At 41.0% G+C, this 19,787-nt stretch overlaps 1 protein-coding gene across 3 annotated transcripts in view; it reads left to right on the plus strand.

Moving 5' to 3' along the window:
• LOC100976978 (E3 ubiquitin-protein ligase HERC2) overlaps nucleotides 1-19,787 on the plus strand; it is a 209,560-nt gene that overhangs the window by 74,660 nt on the left and 115,113 nt on the right. For 2 of the 3 annotated variants that reach the window (XM_034938387.3, XM_034938393.3), the window contains 13 exons: nucleotides 69-254; nucleotides 7,349-7,519; nucleotides 7,904-8,007; nucleotides 9,008-9,158; nucleotides 11,990-12,204; nucleotides 12,478-12,610; nucleotides 12,718-12,845; nucleotides 12,938-13,133; nucleotides 15,784-15,917; nucleotides 16,443-16,616; nucleotides 16,694-16,830; nucleotides 16,948-17,099; nucleotides 17,885-18,076. In XM_034938387.3, coding sequence (XP_034794278.3) covers nucleotides 69-254; nucleotides 7,349-7,519; nucleotides 7,904-8,007; nucleotides 9,008-9,158; nucleotides 11,990-12,204; nucleotides 12,478-12,610; nucleotides 12,718-12,845; nucleotides 12,938-13,133; nucleotides 15,784-15,917; nucleotides 16,443-16,616; nucleotides 16,694-16,830; nucleotides 16,948-17,099; nucleotides 17,885-18,076 — 2,073 coding nt within the window. The remainder of the gene's footprint in view (nucleotides 1-68; nucleotides 255-7,348; nucleotides 7,520-7,903; nucleotides 8,008-9,007; nucleotides 9,159-11,989; nucleotides 12,205-12,477; nucleotides 12,611-12,717; nucleotides 12,846-12,937; nucleotides 13,134-15,783; nucleotides 15,918-16,442; nucleotides 16,617-16,693; nucleotides 16,831-16,947; nucleotides 17,100-17,884; nucleotides 18,077-19,787) is intronic. The other variant, XM_034938388.3, reaches the window with a different exon arrangement.

Genomic DNA, 19,787 nt, shown 5'->3' on the forward strand with positions numbered 1-19,787 from the left:
AGAACAAGTTTACAAATAGCTTTTATAGGATAAATACTTATTTAAATCTTATTATTTCTTAAATGTAGGTGTTCTCCTTCCAGAACTAGTAGTTTCTATAGTGCTTCTGCTCAGTAAAAATGCTGGTCTCATGCAAGAGGCTGGAGCTGTACCTCTGCTGGGTGGCCTGTTGGAACATCTGGATCGGTTCAACCATCTGGCACCAGGAAAGGAACGGGATGATCATGAAGAGTTAGCCTGGCCTTGCATAATGGGTACGGCGTCTTAAAGGAGTTTTACTAAGGAAAGTTTTATTGTCCTTGTCTAACCTATTCTTGCCTTTCAATTTGAAAGAATACTTTACAAAGGAAGATTTGCCATTTCTACTGATGGTAGTATAAGTAAAAAATGAAGATAATCCAAATCAGAAGAAATTTGGGTCATATATGTATATATTAACCAAATATATGTGTGTTTATGTATGTGTGTGTGTGTATATATGAGTGTGTGTATATATGTGTGTGTGTATATATATATGTGTGTGTATATATATATCTCTGTGTGTGTGTGTGTGTGTGTATATATATATATATATATATATATATTTTTTTTTTTTTTGACACTACATCTTGCTCTGTTGCCCAGGCTGGAGTGCAGTGTCATGATCTCAGCTCACTGCAACCTCTGCCTCCTGGGCTCAAGTGATTCTCTTGCCTCAGCCTCCTGAGTAGCTGGCACCACAGGTGCACACCACCATGCCCAGCTTACTTTTGTATTTTTAGTAGAGATGGGGGTTTCACCATGTTGTCCAGGATGGTCTCGAACTCCTGACCTCAAGTGATCCACCCGCCTCTGCCTCCCAAAGCGCTGGGATTACAGGAATGAGCCACTGCGCCCGGCTATATTTCGGTTATATTTAAGGAAGATTTTTCCATTAGTAATCCTTGTTAAGTACTGAAATGAAATTTTACAAAGTCCTGGTGCCTCCAGAAGGTGCAGTTGGGGTGGTTATCTGTGGTCCAGCTCAGGAGGCAGAGATTGATATGGGAAGACTCTCCAGAGTCCTCTGGTTGTTTGATGTTAGTGAGATGCAGAATTCCTGGAGTCACCTGAGCACTTCCTTACAGGCATTGCCTTGTAGTGCATCCCAAATTGGAATGAGACTTATCTTCTCAATGTTTTGAGTTTTGGGTTTTTGAATCTAAGTCACCATGCTTTCTATGGTTCTAGCTTCCTGGACTCAGAATCAATCAAAATCAGGGTTAAACTTTGATTTATATGAAATCTCAAGCTGGATGGGCTTTTTTTCTTCTTGTGTTTTAGACCATCATCCCCCTAACATGGGAGCTTAAAACAAGAGGTAGCAGTTGTCCTGAGGAAAACAGCCCCAGGACATTGAACATGGTTTTTTATTTTTAAAACAGTCAATACTTTCAGCACCATTCTTCCCCTTTTGTTAAGGAGTGAGCTTAGTCCTGTGTTATTTTGTCTCTCTACTATCATACTGTTGAGGGGCATTCATTTGATCAGATCAGCACCTTACTCACTGTAAAGCCTCTTGAAATTGTGATAAGTAACACATATACAAAAGTACCTAGTAGATACCTGTAATTGATCATAGAGAGAACTGTGTCACAGCCATTCAAACCTTAGCCTGGATGGTGGCAGGACCCTCCCAAACTCTGACTCATTTCTCTGAAAAGTGCCCTTCCCCAGGCTGTGTGGTCATCGCCACCTTACTTCTGATCATCTTATACTAAGTTCTTGTCCCTACCGAACATCATTTTAATTCTGTCTGTTCTCGGACTTCATATAAGTGGAACTAGACGGTATGTACCTTTTGGTTTCTGAGCTTCACCCCGTTACTGAGTTCTTTCATTTTTATTGCCATATGTAGTATACTTTTGTTTGAATATACAACAACCTATTCATTCTACTTGTTGATGGAAATGTAAGTTGTTTCCAGGTTTAGGTTAAAGTAAATATGTTACCTTTTTTTTTTGAGGCAGGGGTCTTGCTGTGTCATCCAGGCTGGAATGCAATGGTGCAATCATGGCTCACTGTAGCCTTGACCTCCCCGGCTCAAGCAGATCCTTCCACCTGCATGGGACTACAAGCATGCGCCACCATGCCTGGCTAATTTTTAAATTTTTTGTAGAGACACGGTCTCCCTCTGTTGCCCAGGCTGGTCTCAAACTCCTAGGCTCAAGTGATCCTCCCACAGTGCTGACATAAGAGGCATGAGCCAGCGCTCCTGCCAATACGTTAACATTCTTACATCTGTTTCTTTAATCATTCTTTCTGTCTGTTTCTTGGTGGGACTCTTGGTTTGTAGAGGATGCCTTTAATACAGAATGCCAGTTTTCCACGGTGATTGTGCTGCTACTCATCTCCACTGCAAAGTGAGAATTCTTAGTGTTCCACTTCTGTGCCAAGACCTAGCATTGCTAGCACTCCCTGTTTGAACCATTCTGGTGGGTGTACACTGGTATCTCATTGTGGTTTCAATTAGCATTTTGTAGATTATTAGTGAGGTTTGATACCTTTTCCTGTGTGCATTAATCAGTTGGAAATTCTCTTTTGTGAAGTGCCAACTCAAGTTTTGTGCGCATTTTTCTATCTGGTTGTCTTTTTTTCTTTTTAGTCATTCATGTGAGTGTTACTGTGTATTTGGGATATGAACTTTTGGCTCTATTTCTGATGGAGGTTTTTCTCTCACTCAGGCCTGTGTAGTCACTTAAAAGTGTTTTCTGATGAACAGAAGTAATATTCATGAAATCCAGTTTGTTTCTGTTTTAATGGTTGTTCATTTTGGGCCTTAAGAAATCTTTTTCTTACCCAGATTTTCTTTTACACCTTAGAAGTTTTATTGCCTTAACTTTCATGTTTAGAGCTGTAGTGCACTTGGACTTGATTTTCATGCCTGTTATGAGAAAGGGGTCACATGTCACTTTTTTTCCATGGGCATTTTGTCCATAGCGTCTTTGTGCCAGCACCTTTCGGTTAAAAGACTGTCCTTGGTCACTCTTCTGGGGTGTCACCTTTGTCCGAACCAAGTGATTGTCTATACTTGTGTCTGGTCTGATCTTGCAGCTTTTCCCCTAGTGACTTATTGCACTTGCTAGGACCTGTAGTGCATTGTGGAGTAGAAATGGTGACAGTGTACATCCTTGCCTTTTTCTTAGTAGCAGAGAAAAAGCTTTCCAGATTTCACACACAAAGTATGATGTTTGTTTAAGGAGTCTCTTTGGAAGTACTTTTGAATCTTAAGGATGTTTTCTTCTGTTGCTGCTTTGTGATGCAGTTTTAACTATGATTGGGTGTTAAGTTTCATCACATGCTTTTCCTGTATTACTTGATCATATAATTTTTATTTTTTTCTATTAATGTGTGAATTACTGACTTTTCAAATGTTGACTCAACCTTCCATTTCTGGAATAAAACTACTTTGCTCATGATATTGGTCATATGGATAGATATTTCTGGTCTTGGTTTGCTATTTTTTAAAGACAATTTTGCATCTGTAGTTGTAATTTTTCTAGATTTTGCATGTCATTTTCCTTGTAATTTTTTTCAGTGACCTGTAATTTTATTTTCTTGTAATGCCCTCCTTTACTAATAAAGAAGCTATAATTCAGGAAGAAGATAGGTCCCATGCAACCCGTTAGTTTCCATCTATCCACCAGAGAACGTTAGCTTGTCGAGGGAAACACTGGCTGATGGATCCAGTAGTAGGAAAACATAATAGACATTCAGGTTTTGGTAACCAAAGTTGTGCTAATCTTGTAGAGTGAGTAGGAGAATGTTCCTGCCTATTCTTTTCTTGGAAGGGTGTGTATAAGATTGGTAAAAGTTGCCATTTAAGTGTACCATTTAGTGGCATTAATATATTCACATTGTTTAATAGCCATCACCGCCACTCATCTCTAGAGCTTTTCATTTTTCTCAACTGAAACTATGCATCTATTAAACACCAATTTTCCCTAGCACCTGGCAACTACCATTCTACTTTCTGTCTCTGAATTTGACTACTCCAGGTACTTCATATACATGGAACCATACAGTATTTATCCTTTTGGGATTGGCTTATTTCACTTAGCATGTCTTCAAGGTTCATCCATGTTGTGCAAAGTGTCTGAATGTCCTTACATTTTAAGGTGAAATCATATTCTGTTATATGAGTATATCACATTTTGCTGTCCATCCATCAGTTGATGACACTTGGGTTGTGTCCATCTTTTGGCTATTGTGAATAATGCTGCTATGAATGTGGGTGTGTATATCCATTTGCGTCCCTTCTTTTTTTTATTGTTTATTTTTTTTGAGACAGAGTCTTGCTCTGTCGCCCAGGTTGGAGTGCAGTGGTGTGATCTCGGCTCACTGCAACCTCCGTCTCCCAGGTTCAAGCAATTCCCCTGCCTCAGCCCCCTGAGTAGCTGGGACTACAGGCGTGCGCCACCATGCCCAGCTAATTTTTTGTATTTTAGTAGAGATGGGGTTTCACCATGTTGGCCAGGATGGTCTTGATCTCCTTACCTTGTGATCTGCCCACCTCGGCCTCCCAAAGTGATGGGATTACGGGAGTGAGCCACTGCGCCTGGCCTGCTTTTACTTCTTTTGGGTATATAGCCAGAGGTAGAATTGGTAGATTATATGGTAATTTTATATTTAATTTTTTTGAGGGGCTGCCATAGTGTTTTTCGGAGTGGCTGCACCATTTTATGTTCCTGTCAGTAGTGTGCAGGAGTTTCAGTTTCTCCACATCCTCACCAACACTTTTTTTTTTTTGATAGTGGCCATCAATGGGTGTGAAGTGGTATCTCATTGTGGTTTTGATTTGTGTGTCCCTAATGATTAGTGATGTCAAGCATCTTTTCATGTGCTTATTGACCATTTGCATACCTTCTTTGGAGAAATGCATATTCAAGTCTTTTGCCCGTGTTTTAATTGGGTTTTTTGTCGTGTTGGGTTTTAGGAGTTAATTATATATTCTGCATAGATATTATTTGCAATCTGTTTTGCATTCTTTCGGTTGCTGTTTCACTCTTGATAGCCTCCTTTGATGCACAGAAGTATTCGATTTTGATCAAGTCCAACTTACCTATTTTTTTCCTTTTGTTGCCTGCGCTGCTTTTGGTGTCCTATTCAAGACACGTCACCAAATTCAGTGTCATGAAGTTTTTCCACAGTGTTTTCTTCTAAGAATTTTATAGTTTTAGCACTTATTTTTAGGTCTTTTATCCATTTTGAGTTAGTTTTTGTGTGTGGCGTAAGGTAAGGGTCTACCTCCGTTCTTTACATGTGCATGTCTGGATTTCCCAGTACCATGCATTGAAAAGGCTCTTCTTTCCCCATTGAGTGGTCTTGGCTCCCATGTCAAAAATCGTATGACCAAATACGTGATGGATTATTTTTGGGGTCTCCATTCTATTCCATTTTTCTGTATGTTTGTCTGTCCAGTGCCATACTCTTTATTATTGCCTTCTTCTTTCTTAGGGTTTAATCTGCTATTTTTCTTGCTTTTTGAGAAATGAATACTTATTAGCACTGTGATGTTTTTGTAATCTGTTTATTATGAAAATTTTCTAACATAGATAAAAGTAGAAAAATAGTAAAATGAATCTAGTTTTAACAGGTGAATATGTTCCCCTCTCATACTTCTCTCTATTTTTGATTGATTGGATTATTTTTATTTTATTTTATTTTATTTTTTTAATTTTTGTTTTTAGACGGAGTCTCGCTCTTTCGCCCAGGCGGGAGTTAGTGACGTGATCTCAGCTCACTGCAAGCTCTGTCTCCCAGGTTCATGCCATTCTCCTGCCTCAGCCTCCCGAGTAGCTGGGACTACAGGCGCCCGCCACCACGCCCGGCTAATTTTTTGTATTTTTAGTAGAGATGGGGTTTCACCGTGTTAGCCAGGATGGTCTCGATCTCCTGACCTGGTGATCTGCCCACCTTGGCCTCCCAAAGTGCTGGGATTACAGGCGTGAGCCACTGCGCCCTCTGATTGGATTATTTTAAAGCATAATTCTGTCTTTAAAACATTTTAAGGCATTTTACCTCTTAATGATAAGGATTTAAAAAAAACCCTACAATATCATTATCTTGTCTATAAGATTAACAGTGATTCCTTAATCTAACATGCAATCCATTTTACATTTTCCTGGACTATCTCAAAAATGCCTTTTTTAGGTGGTAATTTTGAATTAGGACCTGAGCATGTTCTCAGTGTTGACATTGCTTGACATGTGCTTCCAGTCTTTCTCCCAACAACATGGCTCCAGGCCCTCCTCTCCCTGTGATCATACCGTTTTCTTTTTCAAAGAAGGAGGTTGGTTATTTTGGAGAACTTCACATTTTCTGAACTTGGTTGATTGCATTCTCTTATTCTAGACCAACATGTTCTTCTGTTAGTTACTTTAATCTGCTGGTTAGATCTAGAGGTTTGGTTGGATTTGAATTCAGTCTCATTGGGGCGGTGTTATGTCTGGGGTCATGCTGCATGCTTTCTGTTGGCTCAGGAGGCCTGTAATGCTCGGTGGCTCCCCGCTTTAGTTCTGTGAAGCTAGACCAGGGAATTCATGTGTTGCGTATCCTCTATAAAATCCCCTACCAACCTTGCCCTCTGCTGTCTGGTTAGCAGGAGGTACAATTTGTACAGGAAGGACATAATCTAAGCTTGACTTCTTGAACTGCCACCTCCCTTTAACTATTTTTCATAATATTGAGTTGGTATCCTAGCACTTGCATAGGTGACCACCACTCAGGTTTTCTTTTTTTGAGTATTTTTATGAACTAATAGACTTTTATTGATTTGGTGTTTTTCTTTTTTAGCTTTTTCCCTCTAATATACACATTTAAAGGCATTAATGCCCTCAAGCATGCATTTAGTTGTATGTCACCAATTTCGATCTGCAGTATTTTGATTATTAATTGAACACATTTTCTAATTTTCATAGTCATTTTTTTCTTAGAATTTTGGGTTACTTATAAGTGTATTTTATAATTTTCAAATATGTGGATGAATTTTTTATTTATTTTGAATGAATTTTTGAAAACCTATTTCTAATTTAACTGCATTGTAGTCAGCACACATGCTCTGTAAATTTATTTCTTTGAAATCTGTTGAGATTTGCTCTGTGGCCTGGCATGGCCCGATTTGGTATTCATGCTGCCTAGATTTTTTTTTAAAGCATTCTATATTTAACAGAATTTGTATGTGTGGTATTAGTTTCAGAGCTAGGTATGTATTTCTCCCATTGTGATTGTGGGTTTGTTTATTTCTGCTTGTAGTTCTTTCACACAGTTTGTTCTTTTCATTTTACCTGTTGATTGATCAATGGACTGATTCTGGTTTCTGTATATACAGAGTCATTTTTTACAGGTCAGAACTGTAGAAATAATGAGGAAGTGACACTTATACGCAAAGCTGATTTGGAGAACCATAATAAAGATGGAGGCTTCTGGACTGTGATTGACGGGAAAGTGTATGATATAAAGGACTTCCAGACACAGTCATTAACAGGAAATAGTATTCTTGGTAAGATTACACTTCTTATTTCCTGGTTAAAAGTTACAGCCTGTATCATTTTAAGCAGAGTATTTGGCTTATAAATGATTTCTTTAGTTTTGTGCCAGCCCCCACATATTTTAATGTATCTATGGCTTCGGTGTCTGTCTTATCAACAAATTCAGCACATTTGAAGAATTTCCTTTGATTATGCATTTTTTGTTTTAATACTTGGAACTCATTTCAAGTTCTGAGTTGGCCCAGGCAACCCTGGGAGACAGTGGAAGGTCATTATACTCTGGTAACCCTCACTTTTGAGTTAAGCGCCTAACTTATTTCCTATTCACTGTTTCTCCTATATCTCTTCAGGCAAGCTGAATTGAACTCATGTTGCTTTTTCCCTTTTTGTTTCAGCTCAGTTTGCAGGGGAAGACCCAGTGGTAGCTTTGGAAGCTGCTTTGCAGTTTGAAGACACCCGGGAATCCATGCACGCGTTTTGTGTTGGCCAGTATTTGGAGGTGAGGCTGTATGCCTTGAGTGATGCAGAGGATGGCAGGGGATACCCTCTGTGTGTTTGTGATAGGAATATTTGGATCTAGAAGTACTGACATCTGGGTCTTTTGTGGGGCATTAGGGATAAATATAAAGATCCTTTAGAAGTTTTGTCATAAATGAATTTACATTTATTCATGTTAAGATCTGTGATGTACTGGTCTTGAAAAATTGTTTTTTAAATGATCAATTTGTGAGAAATATAGGCAGTGTTCCACAAGAAAAGAGGTTAAACTTTGGTCTTATGTAGAAATTTGGAATGGCTTATAATCTTGAGGTAGTATTTTTTGGGAAGAACTATGTAGAAGTGTAATTCTTTACAGTAGAAATATGTCCTTCCTATGTATTCACGAACACATAGAATTTATATATTGGGATTAGCTTTCCAGGTATCGACAAGTAATAAGATGTATTAAATGCCATTAGGGCAGAGCTTAAAACATTTTATGAAGGGGAGAATTAACTTTGCTGTAAATATCTTCTGTGACTGGAAAAGTTGAACTCTTACTTTTTTCAGAGTTTGATTTTTGTTAGAATAAATTTCATTTCCTCTACATGTGTGGTCACAGTCCACTAATACTTGTCATCGAATACTTGTCATAGTTTTGTTGCCCAGTGGGTTCTTTATGCATGTAACAATTCATTATACTTTCTGAAGCATGGTGTACAGTCACTTTGGAAACTGATTCCTAAGGAATATTCTAGCCAAATCATGTATCTGTGGTTTAGTTTTTCTACAGTAGGGCTGTGCAGTTGCTGCCTGCTTTACTGGGCATGTGGGTTTATGTGGTATCTGCTGTAACTTGGGCACAGCAGCATCAACTCATTACAGGATGGAGGGGCAGAATGCCCAGAGCACCCCTGGGCTCACGTGCGGTTACAGCTGCAGGACAGAGCTGTCCTTTTGGTTTTATGTTTTTAATTAATTCTGTTTCCTCAGATTGATGATGAAATTTATTTTTCCAGCCTGACCAAGAAATCGTCACCATACCAGATCTGGGGAGTCTCTCTTCACCTCTGATAGACACAGAGAGGAATCTGGGCCTGCTTCTCGGATTACACGCTTCCTATTTGGCAATGAGCACACCGCTGTCTCCTGTCGAGATTGAATGTGCCAGTAAGAAAATCTTTGCTTTTTGCTGATCAGCAGATTATTTTTTTTGAACTGTAAGTGCCATTAAGAGTGGGAGAGGGCCAGGCACAGTGGTTCATGCCTGTAATCCCAGCAGTTTGGGAGGTTGTGGCACGTGGATTGCTTGAGGTCAAGAGTTTGAGACCAGCCTGGGCAACATGGCAAAACCCCATCTCTACAAAAAACACAAAAATTAGCCAGGCATGTTGGCACGTATTTGTAGTCCCAGATACTCAGGAGGCTGAGGTAGGAGGATCGCTTGAGCCTGGGAGGTTGAGGCTGCAGTGAGTCATGATCATACCACTGCACTCCAGCCTGGGTGACAGAACAAGACTCTCTCTTTAAAAAAGTAGGAGATGGCCGGGCAGTGGCTCATGCCTGTAATCCCAGCACTTTGGGAGGCTGAGGCGGGTGGATCACCTGAGGTCAGGAGTTCAAGACCGGCCTGGCCAATGTGGTGAAACCCCATGTCTACTAAAAATGCAAAAATTAGCTGGGCGTGGTGACAGGTGCCTGTAATCCCAGTTACTCGGGAGGCTGAGGTAGGAGAATTGCTTGAACCCAGGAGACGGAGGTTGCAGTGAGCCGAGATCGCGCCACTGCACTCAAGCCTGGGTGACAAGAGCGAGACTCCATCTCAAAATAAAAGGAGAGGAGGATTCAACACAGCTGATGATGATAAAAATAATAATAATAAGGATAGTGAGACTCAATCAGGTAGAAACAGCTGTGAGTGGTTGTCATTTGCCCTCATGGTCTGTTGCTGCAGAGGAAGCTAAAAAGTGTGCAGGAATGTCCACCCGTCTACCCTGTGGTGGTCTCACGTATTGCAGCCTCTGCCTGATGGGCCCAGCATGGCTTTTGTCTCCCTGCATGCCCAGAAATTGCACAGAATGTGGATTAGCTGTCCTCTCAGGGAACAGCATTCTACTTGAGGACTGTGTTTTTACCAGACCAGGCTCAAGTCAGTTATATTTCAGGATGGCAGCCTTTGTAACCACCTAAAATAATAAGTTTCTTCCTGTCTCCTAAGATGGGTTTACATTTTCCTTCATATAGTTGTGCATTTCCCATCTGTCTGTCTGTCCGTCCGTGTGAGCAGCTTCTGTTGAACAGTTGCCTGGTGCAGTTACCATGCGAGGTGTTCAGGTTGCAGTGATGGGTAGGACACGCCTCTGCTTTCTGGTGCCATTACCATGCGAGGTGTTCAGGATGCAGTGATAGATAGGACACACCTCTGCTTTCTGGTGCCGTTACCATGCAAGGTGTTCAGGATGCAGTGATAGATAGGACACACCTCTGCTTTCAGCTGCTTCTTGTTGATGAGCCAGCATTCTAAGCAGGTCACGTTACAAGGTGGTGAATGGTGAAATGGAGACGTTCATACGTGGTTTTGGGAGAAGAAAGGCTTCACACTGGCAGCAGTCCTGAAATTGCATGAGGGAGCATTCTGGGCAGAAAACACAGGAGTGTCAAGGGCACTGCTGAGAGGAGCAGGGCTTTCCTGCTGCTTTCGAGAGTGGGTGTCGCAGAAGGCTTGCAGGGAAGGAGGATCTTGGTGTCCACACAGCCCCCCGTTGGGTGGACCTTTGTGCAGTGCTAGGTGCTGGGCTGCCTGTGGTGCCCTCTGAGGTATCTGCTTCCTTCCCTCCTCCTCAAGGCTCAGTGCTTGCCAGAAGATGGGCTTTGTTTAAATTGGCAAGGAGGGCAGGGCTGGCGAGTTCCAGGGCAGAGGGTGCCATGGGCCCTGGCAGGTGGGTCTGATCCACAGGAGGATCAGAGGCTTATCTTGGAGCAGTAAGGAGGGGCTGTCCTGTGCTTAAAGAGAGGGGGCCAGAGAGAGTCGGCATTGGATTAGTGTTTCAGAAGAACGAATGTGGTGGGTTGTGGAATGCTCCTGAGTGCTCTAAAATCTAAATGTCCAGTAAAAGAACAATAAGTGCATCCCCGCTTTGATTGCTTGGATTTGGAGCAGTGTTTGATAACACAGATCATTAGTAGATATCTGTAGTGGTGCACATACTAATTTTGTGTGTATGTGCCGCTCCCTCAAGTGACCATAAGCAGTTGTAATTAACATTCTCGCTGGCTGATCTAGTGCCTTTCACCACGCACAGGTCTCCTTTCATTGGCCCTCCCATCACCAAGGATCTATCCTTCATTACAGATTGTGTGTTTGTTAAATATTTTCTCCTTTTCGTTCTTTTATAAGTGCTCTAGGAATACGTAGCCTACCCTGAGGATGTAGTTCTTTGTAGAAACCCTTCAGATGTGCTGTTCCCTGCCTGGATACTCAGCGTGTGGGTCTTATTCCTCATCTTAGCTCAGTTGTTGCTTCCACAAGTCCCTTACTGACCCCCAGAATAGCGGTGGTCTGTCTTCCAGTCTCCCTGGTACCCCCATAGTCATCCGTTGCACATAGTTTTGGACTTGAAATCCTGTGATTAGTTGTGTCAGCGGTGCCCTTTGCTGCCTTCCCTGTTAGAATGTGCACCTCAGTCTTCACACCGTATCTGTGGAACCAGGCAGCTGCAGGCAGAGCACAGGTATCCGGTGAATGCTGGACTTGAACTACGATCCTGAGTTCTGATGCCATGCCTGAAGCGTGTGGAATCACCAGAAAGTGTGTTCACGTAGATAGAGGAATTATAAGTCAACCTGTGTAAACATGTTAGGTGGAGCTCTTTCATATGAATGATGCTGAATTTCACCTTCTAAATTGAGTGTTCAGTTGAGCGTCTTTTTTTTTTGTTTTAGTATTTATTTTGAGTTGTGCACTTGAGTTTCTCTTTCATGTTTGCGTGTGCATTTTCTAGAATGGCTTCAGTCATCCATCTTCTCTGGAGGGCTGCAGACCAGCCAGATCCACTACAGCTACAACGAGGAGAAAGACGAGGACCACTGCAGCTCCCCAGGGGGCACACCTGCCAGCAAATCTCGACTCTGCTCCCACAGACGGGCCCTGGGGGACCATTCCCAGGCATTTCTGCAAGCCATTGCAGACAACAACATTCAGGATCACAACGTGAAGGTGAGCTAGGCCTGCCCCCACTGCCACCTCAGTGCTCTGTTTATCTGAGGACTTTGACATAGGAATACTTATGTGCTCTTTGGTTAACACAGCACAGACTTTGTTTCATGTGTTATTTGGAGGGTTTTGAGGTGAGAACCTGATTGTATTAACATGCTAGCGAGGCTTCAGAAGCATTAGTGATTGCAAGTGCGTCAGAAGCTGTGGCATGTTTAAGATTTGTGAAGACTCACTGGGTGGCTCTGAAGTTAATTCCAGCTGTTTCTGTTGCAGGACTTTTTGTGTCAAATAGAAAGGTACTGTAGGCAGTGCCATTTGACCACACCGATCATGTTTCCCCCTGAGCATCCCGTGGAAGAGGTCGGTCGCTTGCTGTTATGTTGCCTCTTAAAACATGAAGATTTAGGTAAGGAGCTCGATATCTGTGTACTTTAGGTACACTGCAGATTCCTCGACTAACCTGAGGTACATATTCATTCCTTCCCTGCCCTTCTTTTAAATGTCTTTTTACAGGTCATGTGGCATTATCTTTAGTTCATGCAGGTGCACTTGGTATTGAGCAAGTAAAGCACAGAACGTTGCCTAAGTCAGTGGTGGATGTTTGTAGAGTTGTCTACCAAGCAAAATGTTCGCTCATTAAGGTGATAGATTTTAATTCTTTTTATTCTGTGCTTTGCAGACAGTTGCTGAAATATTTGTTGTTAAAGTTGTCTTTTCCTGGTTAACTTTGCAGACTCATCAAGAACAGGGCCGTTCTTACAAGGAGGTCTGCGCTCCTGTCATCGAACGTTTGAGATTCCTCTTTAATGAATTGAGACCTGCTGTTTGTAATGACCTCTCTATAATGTCTAAGTTTAAATTGTTAAGTTCTTTGCCCCGTTGGAGGAGGATAGCTCAGAAGATAATTCGAGAACGAAGGAAAAAGAGAGGTAAGAATGTAAAAGGACAGAAGATACTATTAAAGCTTGTGCTTCACCCTGCCACGTTGGATCTGTGATTTCAGAGTGAAGTTTCTCTACTGTTGATCCCATGTGACATTTCTACCTGCTGCCATCATTTTTATTATAGTTATGATTAAATACAGAAATCTCGCTTATTTTTCCAAGTGATCAGACAATGAGGCAGTTTAGGAATTGAGTGTGGTATGATTTGATTACTAGTAAATTGATGTTGAAAACATAAATAATCTTTACTAAATTGATGGGAACAAGGAAGTATTTTTATTTTATTAGTTATCCTGGTAATGAGATATAATGGGAACATTTAAACTTATTGCCATTCTTCTAAAGAAATGTTTTTTGTTTGGAAATATTGAGTATTCTGATACATGGAGAATTATAAAGGGAAGCTAAAAGAGTTACTGACATTTTTCTGGAAGTAGCTGTGTAAAGGTACAGAAAAGTCTTTTTGCATTAAATCCAAATTTGAATAAAAATGCTTAGAAATTATAAAATAGTTTAGAATTTAGTCACTTGTGATTATAAATAAACTACAGAAATTTCTGATTATATTCTTTTTTTTTTTTTCTTTGAGATGGAATCTTGCTTTGTCGCCAGGCTGGAGTGCAGTGGTGCGATCTCAGCTCACTGCAACCTCCGCCTCCCAGGTTCAAACGATTCCCCTGCCTCAGCCTTCCAAGTAGCTGGGATTATAGGCACTACAGGCACGCGCCACCACGCCTGGCTAATTTTTGTATTTTAGTAGAGACGGAGTTTCACCATGTTGGCCAAGATGGTCTTGATCTCCTGACCTCGTGATCTGCCTGCCTCGGCCTCCCAAAGTGCTGGGATTACAGGCGTGAGCCACTGTGCCTGGCCTCTGATCATATTCTTATGACTTATACTGATTTACTCACAAACCTGCTTATTGAACAGTATTGATTACTGAGTTTCTGATGGGCATTTTGAACAATAAGCTTATGAAAGACTAAAGTGTGTTAGAAGCCATCCTAATTTGATTGTTCCTGAACAAACCCTACACCATAACAGCCTGTCTGAATGCGAGGGGTGCTCTGGATCAGGAAGTCACAGCAGTCATACTGCTGCGATTCCTTTAACCCAGGCATGCAGGAACTCAGCCTGGGCCCAGGAGACAGGCTGCCTCGGCATGAGGGAGAGAGACTCCACATTTGCCATCTCATATCCGTGGGTTCTGAGCCCACACTGTCACTTTTAGAGTTTCCTGTGGGTTTATAGATTTATTGTGTGTTGTTTCAAGCTGGTTTTCTTTTTTTTTTTTTGGAAATTAAGTAACTTGAAAAGATTAAGTGATTAATATTCCTGTTGCTGTGTCAGGGATCCCCGAGCCTTCTCTCAGGCTTGATGATTCACTAAAAGGACTCAGAAGAGCTGTTATAGTCACAGCTGTGTTTTTTTACTGCAAAAAGGATACAGATTAAAATTAGCAGAGGGAAGGGTGCATGGAGGGAAGTCCAGAGGAAACTAGGCACACGCTTTGGTGTCTCTCCCCAGTGGCGTCACGTGGATGTGCTTAGCTCTCCCAGCAACAGTGTCACATCATGTGTGAAGAATTGTTAATCAGGCCAGCACACCTGAGCCTCGAGTCTAGAGATTTTGTTGGGGGCCAGTCACATACGCAGGCAGTGCCCCTGTGACTGACCTCACTCAGACTCCAGTGCCCCAGTGCAAAAACAAGTGGTCCCTCGCAAGTCCCATCATTAGCATAAACTACCTGGCCAGACCACTGCCACAAGGTCCTGGGTGTCAGGTATACCAAAAAACTTCTCAGGCAGGATGTTCCAAGGGCTCAGAGCTCAGCTCCTAGAAGAAGGACCAATCCTGAAGGGACAGACCTTCCTTGGGAATTTGCAGGGTTTGAGCAACCCCGGCCTGCTATGTTAGCTCTTTACTGCCCAGGTGTATTATCATGTTGCTTATTTTTTATATTATATGCTGAGGAGATTTAGACCAAAAATTTTAAAAGAGATAAAGTATAGGGAGGCAATTCCACATATCACAGTGAATTCAGTTGATTCAGTTACACAGTAACAGAACCACTGAACTGGACCGTGGTGGACAAGCCAGGAACTGTGGGCCAAATTCTACCTCTTGCTGGCTTTGGGTTGCCCATGGACTAAGACCTTTTTTTTTTCAGTTTGAAATTGTTTTTTAAAAATTAAAAGAAGTATATTATTTTGGCACATGAAAATTACATGAAGCTAAAATTGTAGCACCATAAATAAAGTTTTACAGGAGCACAGCCACACCTGTTGCTTTATCTGTGGTTACTTTTTGTGCTACAGCAGCAGAGTTGAGTATTTGCGACAGACTGCATGGCCTGAAAGACTCAAATGTTCACTCTCTGGCACTTGAGGAAGAGCTTGCTGGCTGCCGGGCTTCCCGTGCTTTGGGGCTTCTCCCCTCGTCGCACTCTCACTTTGTCTTTTTGTTCTGCCAGGGTGATCATTTCACTCTTGTTGTTGAGCATTGCAATTTATAATGTTGTTCAGATGTTTATTTGAATGAAATATTTGTCCTTCATGTAAATCTAAGTATTTCTTAATTTAAAATTAGTATTTAAGTGTATGATTTTTATAGTGAATGATGTTTTAAAACACAGTTCCTAAGAAGCCAGAATCTACGGATGATGAAGAAAAAATTGGAAATGAAGAGAGTGATTTAGAAGAAGCTTGCATTTTGCCTCATAGTCCAATAAATGTGGACAAGAGACCCATTGCAATTAAATCACCCAAGGTGCAGTATTTTCTGTGATTCTGAGGTTGGCTGAATAGAATCATAGCATGTAGCACAGGAATCCACAGTCTTGTACCTCTGTACCTGAGCATCTGGAGGGAGGGACGGGCGGTTAGAAATACGGCCCCAGTGATGCTTCATGAACTTGACTTATGATGTCCTGGTCAGAGCTGTAGCTGGAGAAGGGTTTCCTTTTATTTTTGGTATTAGATTGTATCATTAATTATTCACCATTCATTCCTTAAATATATTCTTTGTTCCAGAAACAGTGCTGGGCCCTGTGGCTATTAATATGAACCATAACTTAGCTTTGTATTCCAAGCTAGCCTGTTCCAACATATATTAGTATAGAGATTATAAAATCACTTATAAGTATATTTATAGCATAGTTTTAAAACCATGTATTACTAAATTTAACCAATTTAAACCTATGAGCATTATTTATATTTTACTTGAATAACTTTTAGAGCACAGTTTATTATTAAATAGGGTAGACTAATGATGAAAATTGTTTTCCTTTGTTAGGACAAATGGCAGCCGCTGTTGAGTACTGTTACAGGTGTTCACAAATACAAGTGGTTGAAGCAGAATGTGCAGGGTCTTTATCCGCAGTCTCCACTCCTCAGTACAATTGCTGAATTTGCCCTTAAAGAAGAGCCAGTGGATGTGGAAAAAATGAGAAAGTGCCTACTAAAACAGGTAACATTTGATGAGAAATGCTTCTCTGCATTGGGTAATATACATAACACTTAACTGTATGCATTGATATTTTGCAGTTGGAGAGAGCAGAGGTTCGCCTGGAAGGGATAGATACAATTTTAAAACTGGCGAGCAAGAATTTCTTACTTCCATCTGTGCAGTATGCGATGTTTTGTGGATGGCAAAGACTTATTCCTGAGGGAATCGATATAGGGTAAAACGTTAGCATATTTTTTTCTTAATTGAGGTAGCTATGGCAACAAAATGTTGTTCTGTAACAGTTAGAAGTCTGGCAGTGTCCCGAGTCAAATTCTTTATCTTTATTTGAAAGGGAACCTCTTACTGATTGTTTAAAGGATGTTGATTTGATCCCACCTTTTAATCGGATGCTGCTGGAAGTCACCTTTGGCAAGCTGTACGCTTGGGCTGTTCAGAACATTCGAAATGTTTTGATGGATGCCAGTGCCAAATTTAAAGAGCTTGGTGAGTCAATAATTGTATCAATGTTATTTTATAGTTTGCCTTTAATTATATGTTGTAGAAACTTGCAAATGCCAATTTTTGCTTTTGAGAAGATTTTAATTAAAGTTTGTACTTTGTACTTGTATAATCTATGCTGATGTCAGCTTTCTCAGATTTTAAACAAAACTTCAAAATTTAGCAGGAGACACAATGTTGAAGTACTCTAGTATAACATTTTTACATTTTTATGTGTATCACCACATATCCTAAAGTGTCTGTGTCCTATATTGATATTTATTTCCTGGATAGTTTGAGCATCTACAGAGAGTTGATTCGATTGGTTTTGTGGAGGAAAAGGGAGACATAACTTTTATATTTGAAATGGAAGGAATGGAATAGGGCACCAGAGTATTCAGAGAGCAACATGCTAAGTCCTGTAGACAGATGGAATGACCTGTGCATAGAATGCAGGGGTTAGGCCCATCGTGCAGCATGGCAGAGCTGCCCACTCTGTGGAAACCCCTGGAAAATAGTCAGATGTTTAAAGTAATTGCCAGTGCTTTCTGCATTACGTTTATTCTTGTATCCATGCACAAGAAATGTAGGTGGGTGTCAATGCTTATTAGTCAGATGTTTAGAGTAATCGCCCGTGCTTTCTGCGTTACGTTTATTCTTGTATCCATGCAGAAGAAATGTCAGTGGGTTTCAAAATAGTCAGATGTTTAGAGTAATCGCCCGTGCTTTCTGCGTTACGTTTATTCTTGTATCCATCACAAGAAATGTCAGTAGGTGCCAATGCTCATTAGGTATCCAGCCGGTTCCCCTGCAAACCATCACCAATGAGAACCCGTCGGGACCCAGCCTGGGGACCATCCCGCAAGCCCGCTTCCTCCTGGTGATGCTCAGCATGCTCACCCTGCAGCACGGCGCAAACAACCTCGACCTTCTGCTCAATTCCGGCATGCTGGCCCTCACGCAGACGGCACTGCGCCTGATTGGTAGGTCTGCACCCGCTTGAGCGCCTTTGGGAAAATGTCAAGATTTTGCTTTGATTTGTTTTCTTTTCTTTTTTTTTTTAAAGCTTTTTGTAAATTATGGTAAGACACAAATAGAAAGTGTACCATTTTAACGTCGCAATTCAGCGGTATCAAATACATTTACGATTTTCTAGAGTCATCACCACTGTCTAGTTGTAGAACTTTTTCATCACTATAAATGCACACCATTTAGCCATCAGTCCTCACTCCTCTGCCCTCCAGCCCCTGGTAGTCACAAATCTGCTTTCTCTGTCTATGGATTTGCATATCCTGGATATTTCATATAAATGGAATCATACCATTTGTGGCCTTTGTGTCTGGGTTATTTCATTTGGTATATATCAGTACTTTATTTTTATGGCTGAAAAAGATTTCATTGTATGAATATATAACATTTTGTTCATTTATCTGTTGATGGACATTTGGGTTGGTTTTGCCTTTTGACTTTTGTGAATAGTGCTGCTAGGAACATTTATATACAAATACTTGTTTGAATGCTTGTTTCTAGTTCTTTTGATTATACACCTAGGACTGGAATTACAGGGTCATATGGTACAACTGTGTAACTTACTGAGAAACTACCAAACTTTTCCACAGTGCCGTATCATTTTTACATTCCCACCACCAGTGGGCAGGATTCCAGGGTTCCAGTTTCTCTGCTTCCCTGCCAACACTATTTTTTGTGGTTTTTTTTTTTTCTTTTTTTTTTTGGATGAAGGCCATCGTAGTGGGTGTGAAGTGGTATCTCATTGTGATTTTGATTTGCATTTCACTAATGATGAATGACATTGAGCTTCTTTGCATGTTTATGCTTGTTGGCCATTTGTATATCTTCTTTGGAGACGTGTCTATTCAAGTCCCTTTCTCTTTATTGTTTATTTTACTTTTTTTGAGACGGAGTCTCACTCCGTCGCCTAGGCTGGAGCACAGTGGCACGATCTCAGCTCACTGCAACCTCCGCCTCCCGGGTTCAAGCGCTTCTCATGCCTCAGCCTCCTGAGTAGCTGGGATTACAGTCACACACCACCACACCTGGCTAATTTTTGTATTTTTAGTAGAGATGGGGTTTAGCCATGTTGGCCAGGCTGGTCTGGAACTCCTGACCTCAGGTGATCTACCTGCCTTGGCCTCCCAAAGTGCTGGGATAACAGACGTGAGCCACTGCGCCCAGCCCGTTTCTCCTTTTTAAATAGGGTTGTCATCATCTTGTTGTTGTACCAATAAGTGCACTATATAAGTGTACCAAACCTTTAAAGAAGAATTAACACCAGTCCTCAGACTCTTTAAAAATTTCGTGTATACTAGACCTTCACAGATCTGTAGACCTTTATCAGGTATATAATTTGAGGGTATTTTCTCCTGTTCTCTGGATTGTATTTCCTTTGATAGAGAAGTTTTTTATTTTGATGAAGTTCAATTTATCTGTTTCTCTTTTGTCGTCTATGCTTTTGATATCGTATCCAAAAAGCCATTTCCAAATACAAGGTTGATGAAGATTATCCTCATGTTTTCTTCTGTAAGTTTTATTGTTTCAGCTCTTGTATTTAGATCTTTGGTCCATTTTTAGGTAATTTCTTTTACACAGTGTGAGGTAAGAGTCCAACCTGTTTTTTTTGATGATCTGATTGTTTCAATACCACTTGTTGAGGACTGTTCTTTCCCTGAAGTTCTG

Source organism: Pan paniscus, chromosome 16 (genome assembly GCF_029289425.2).
Source record: "Pan paniscus chromosome 16, NHGRI_mPanPan1-v2.0_pri, whole genome shotgun sequence".
NCBI lineage: Eukaryota > Metazoa > Chordata > Mammalia > Primates > Hominidae > Pan > Pan paniscus.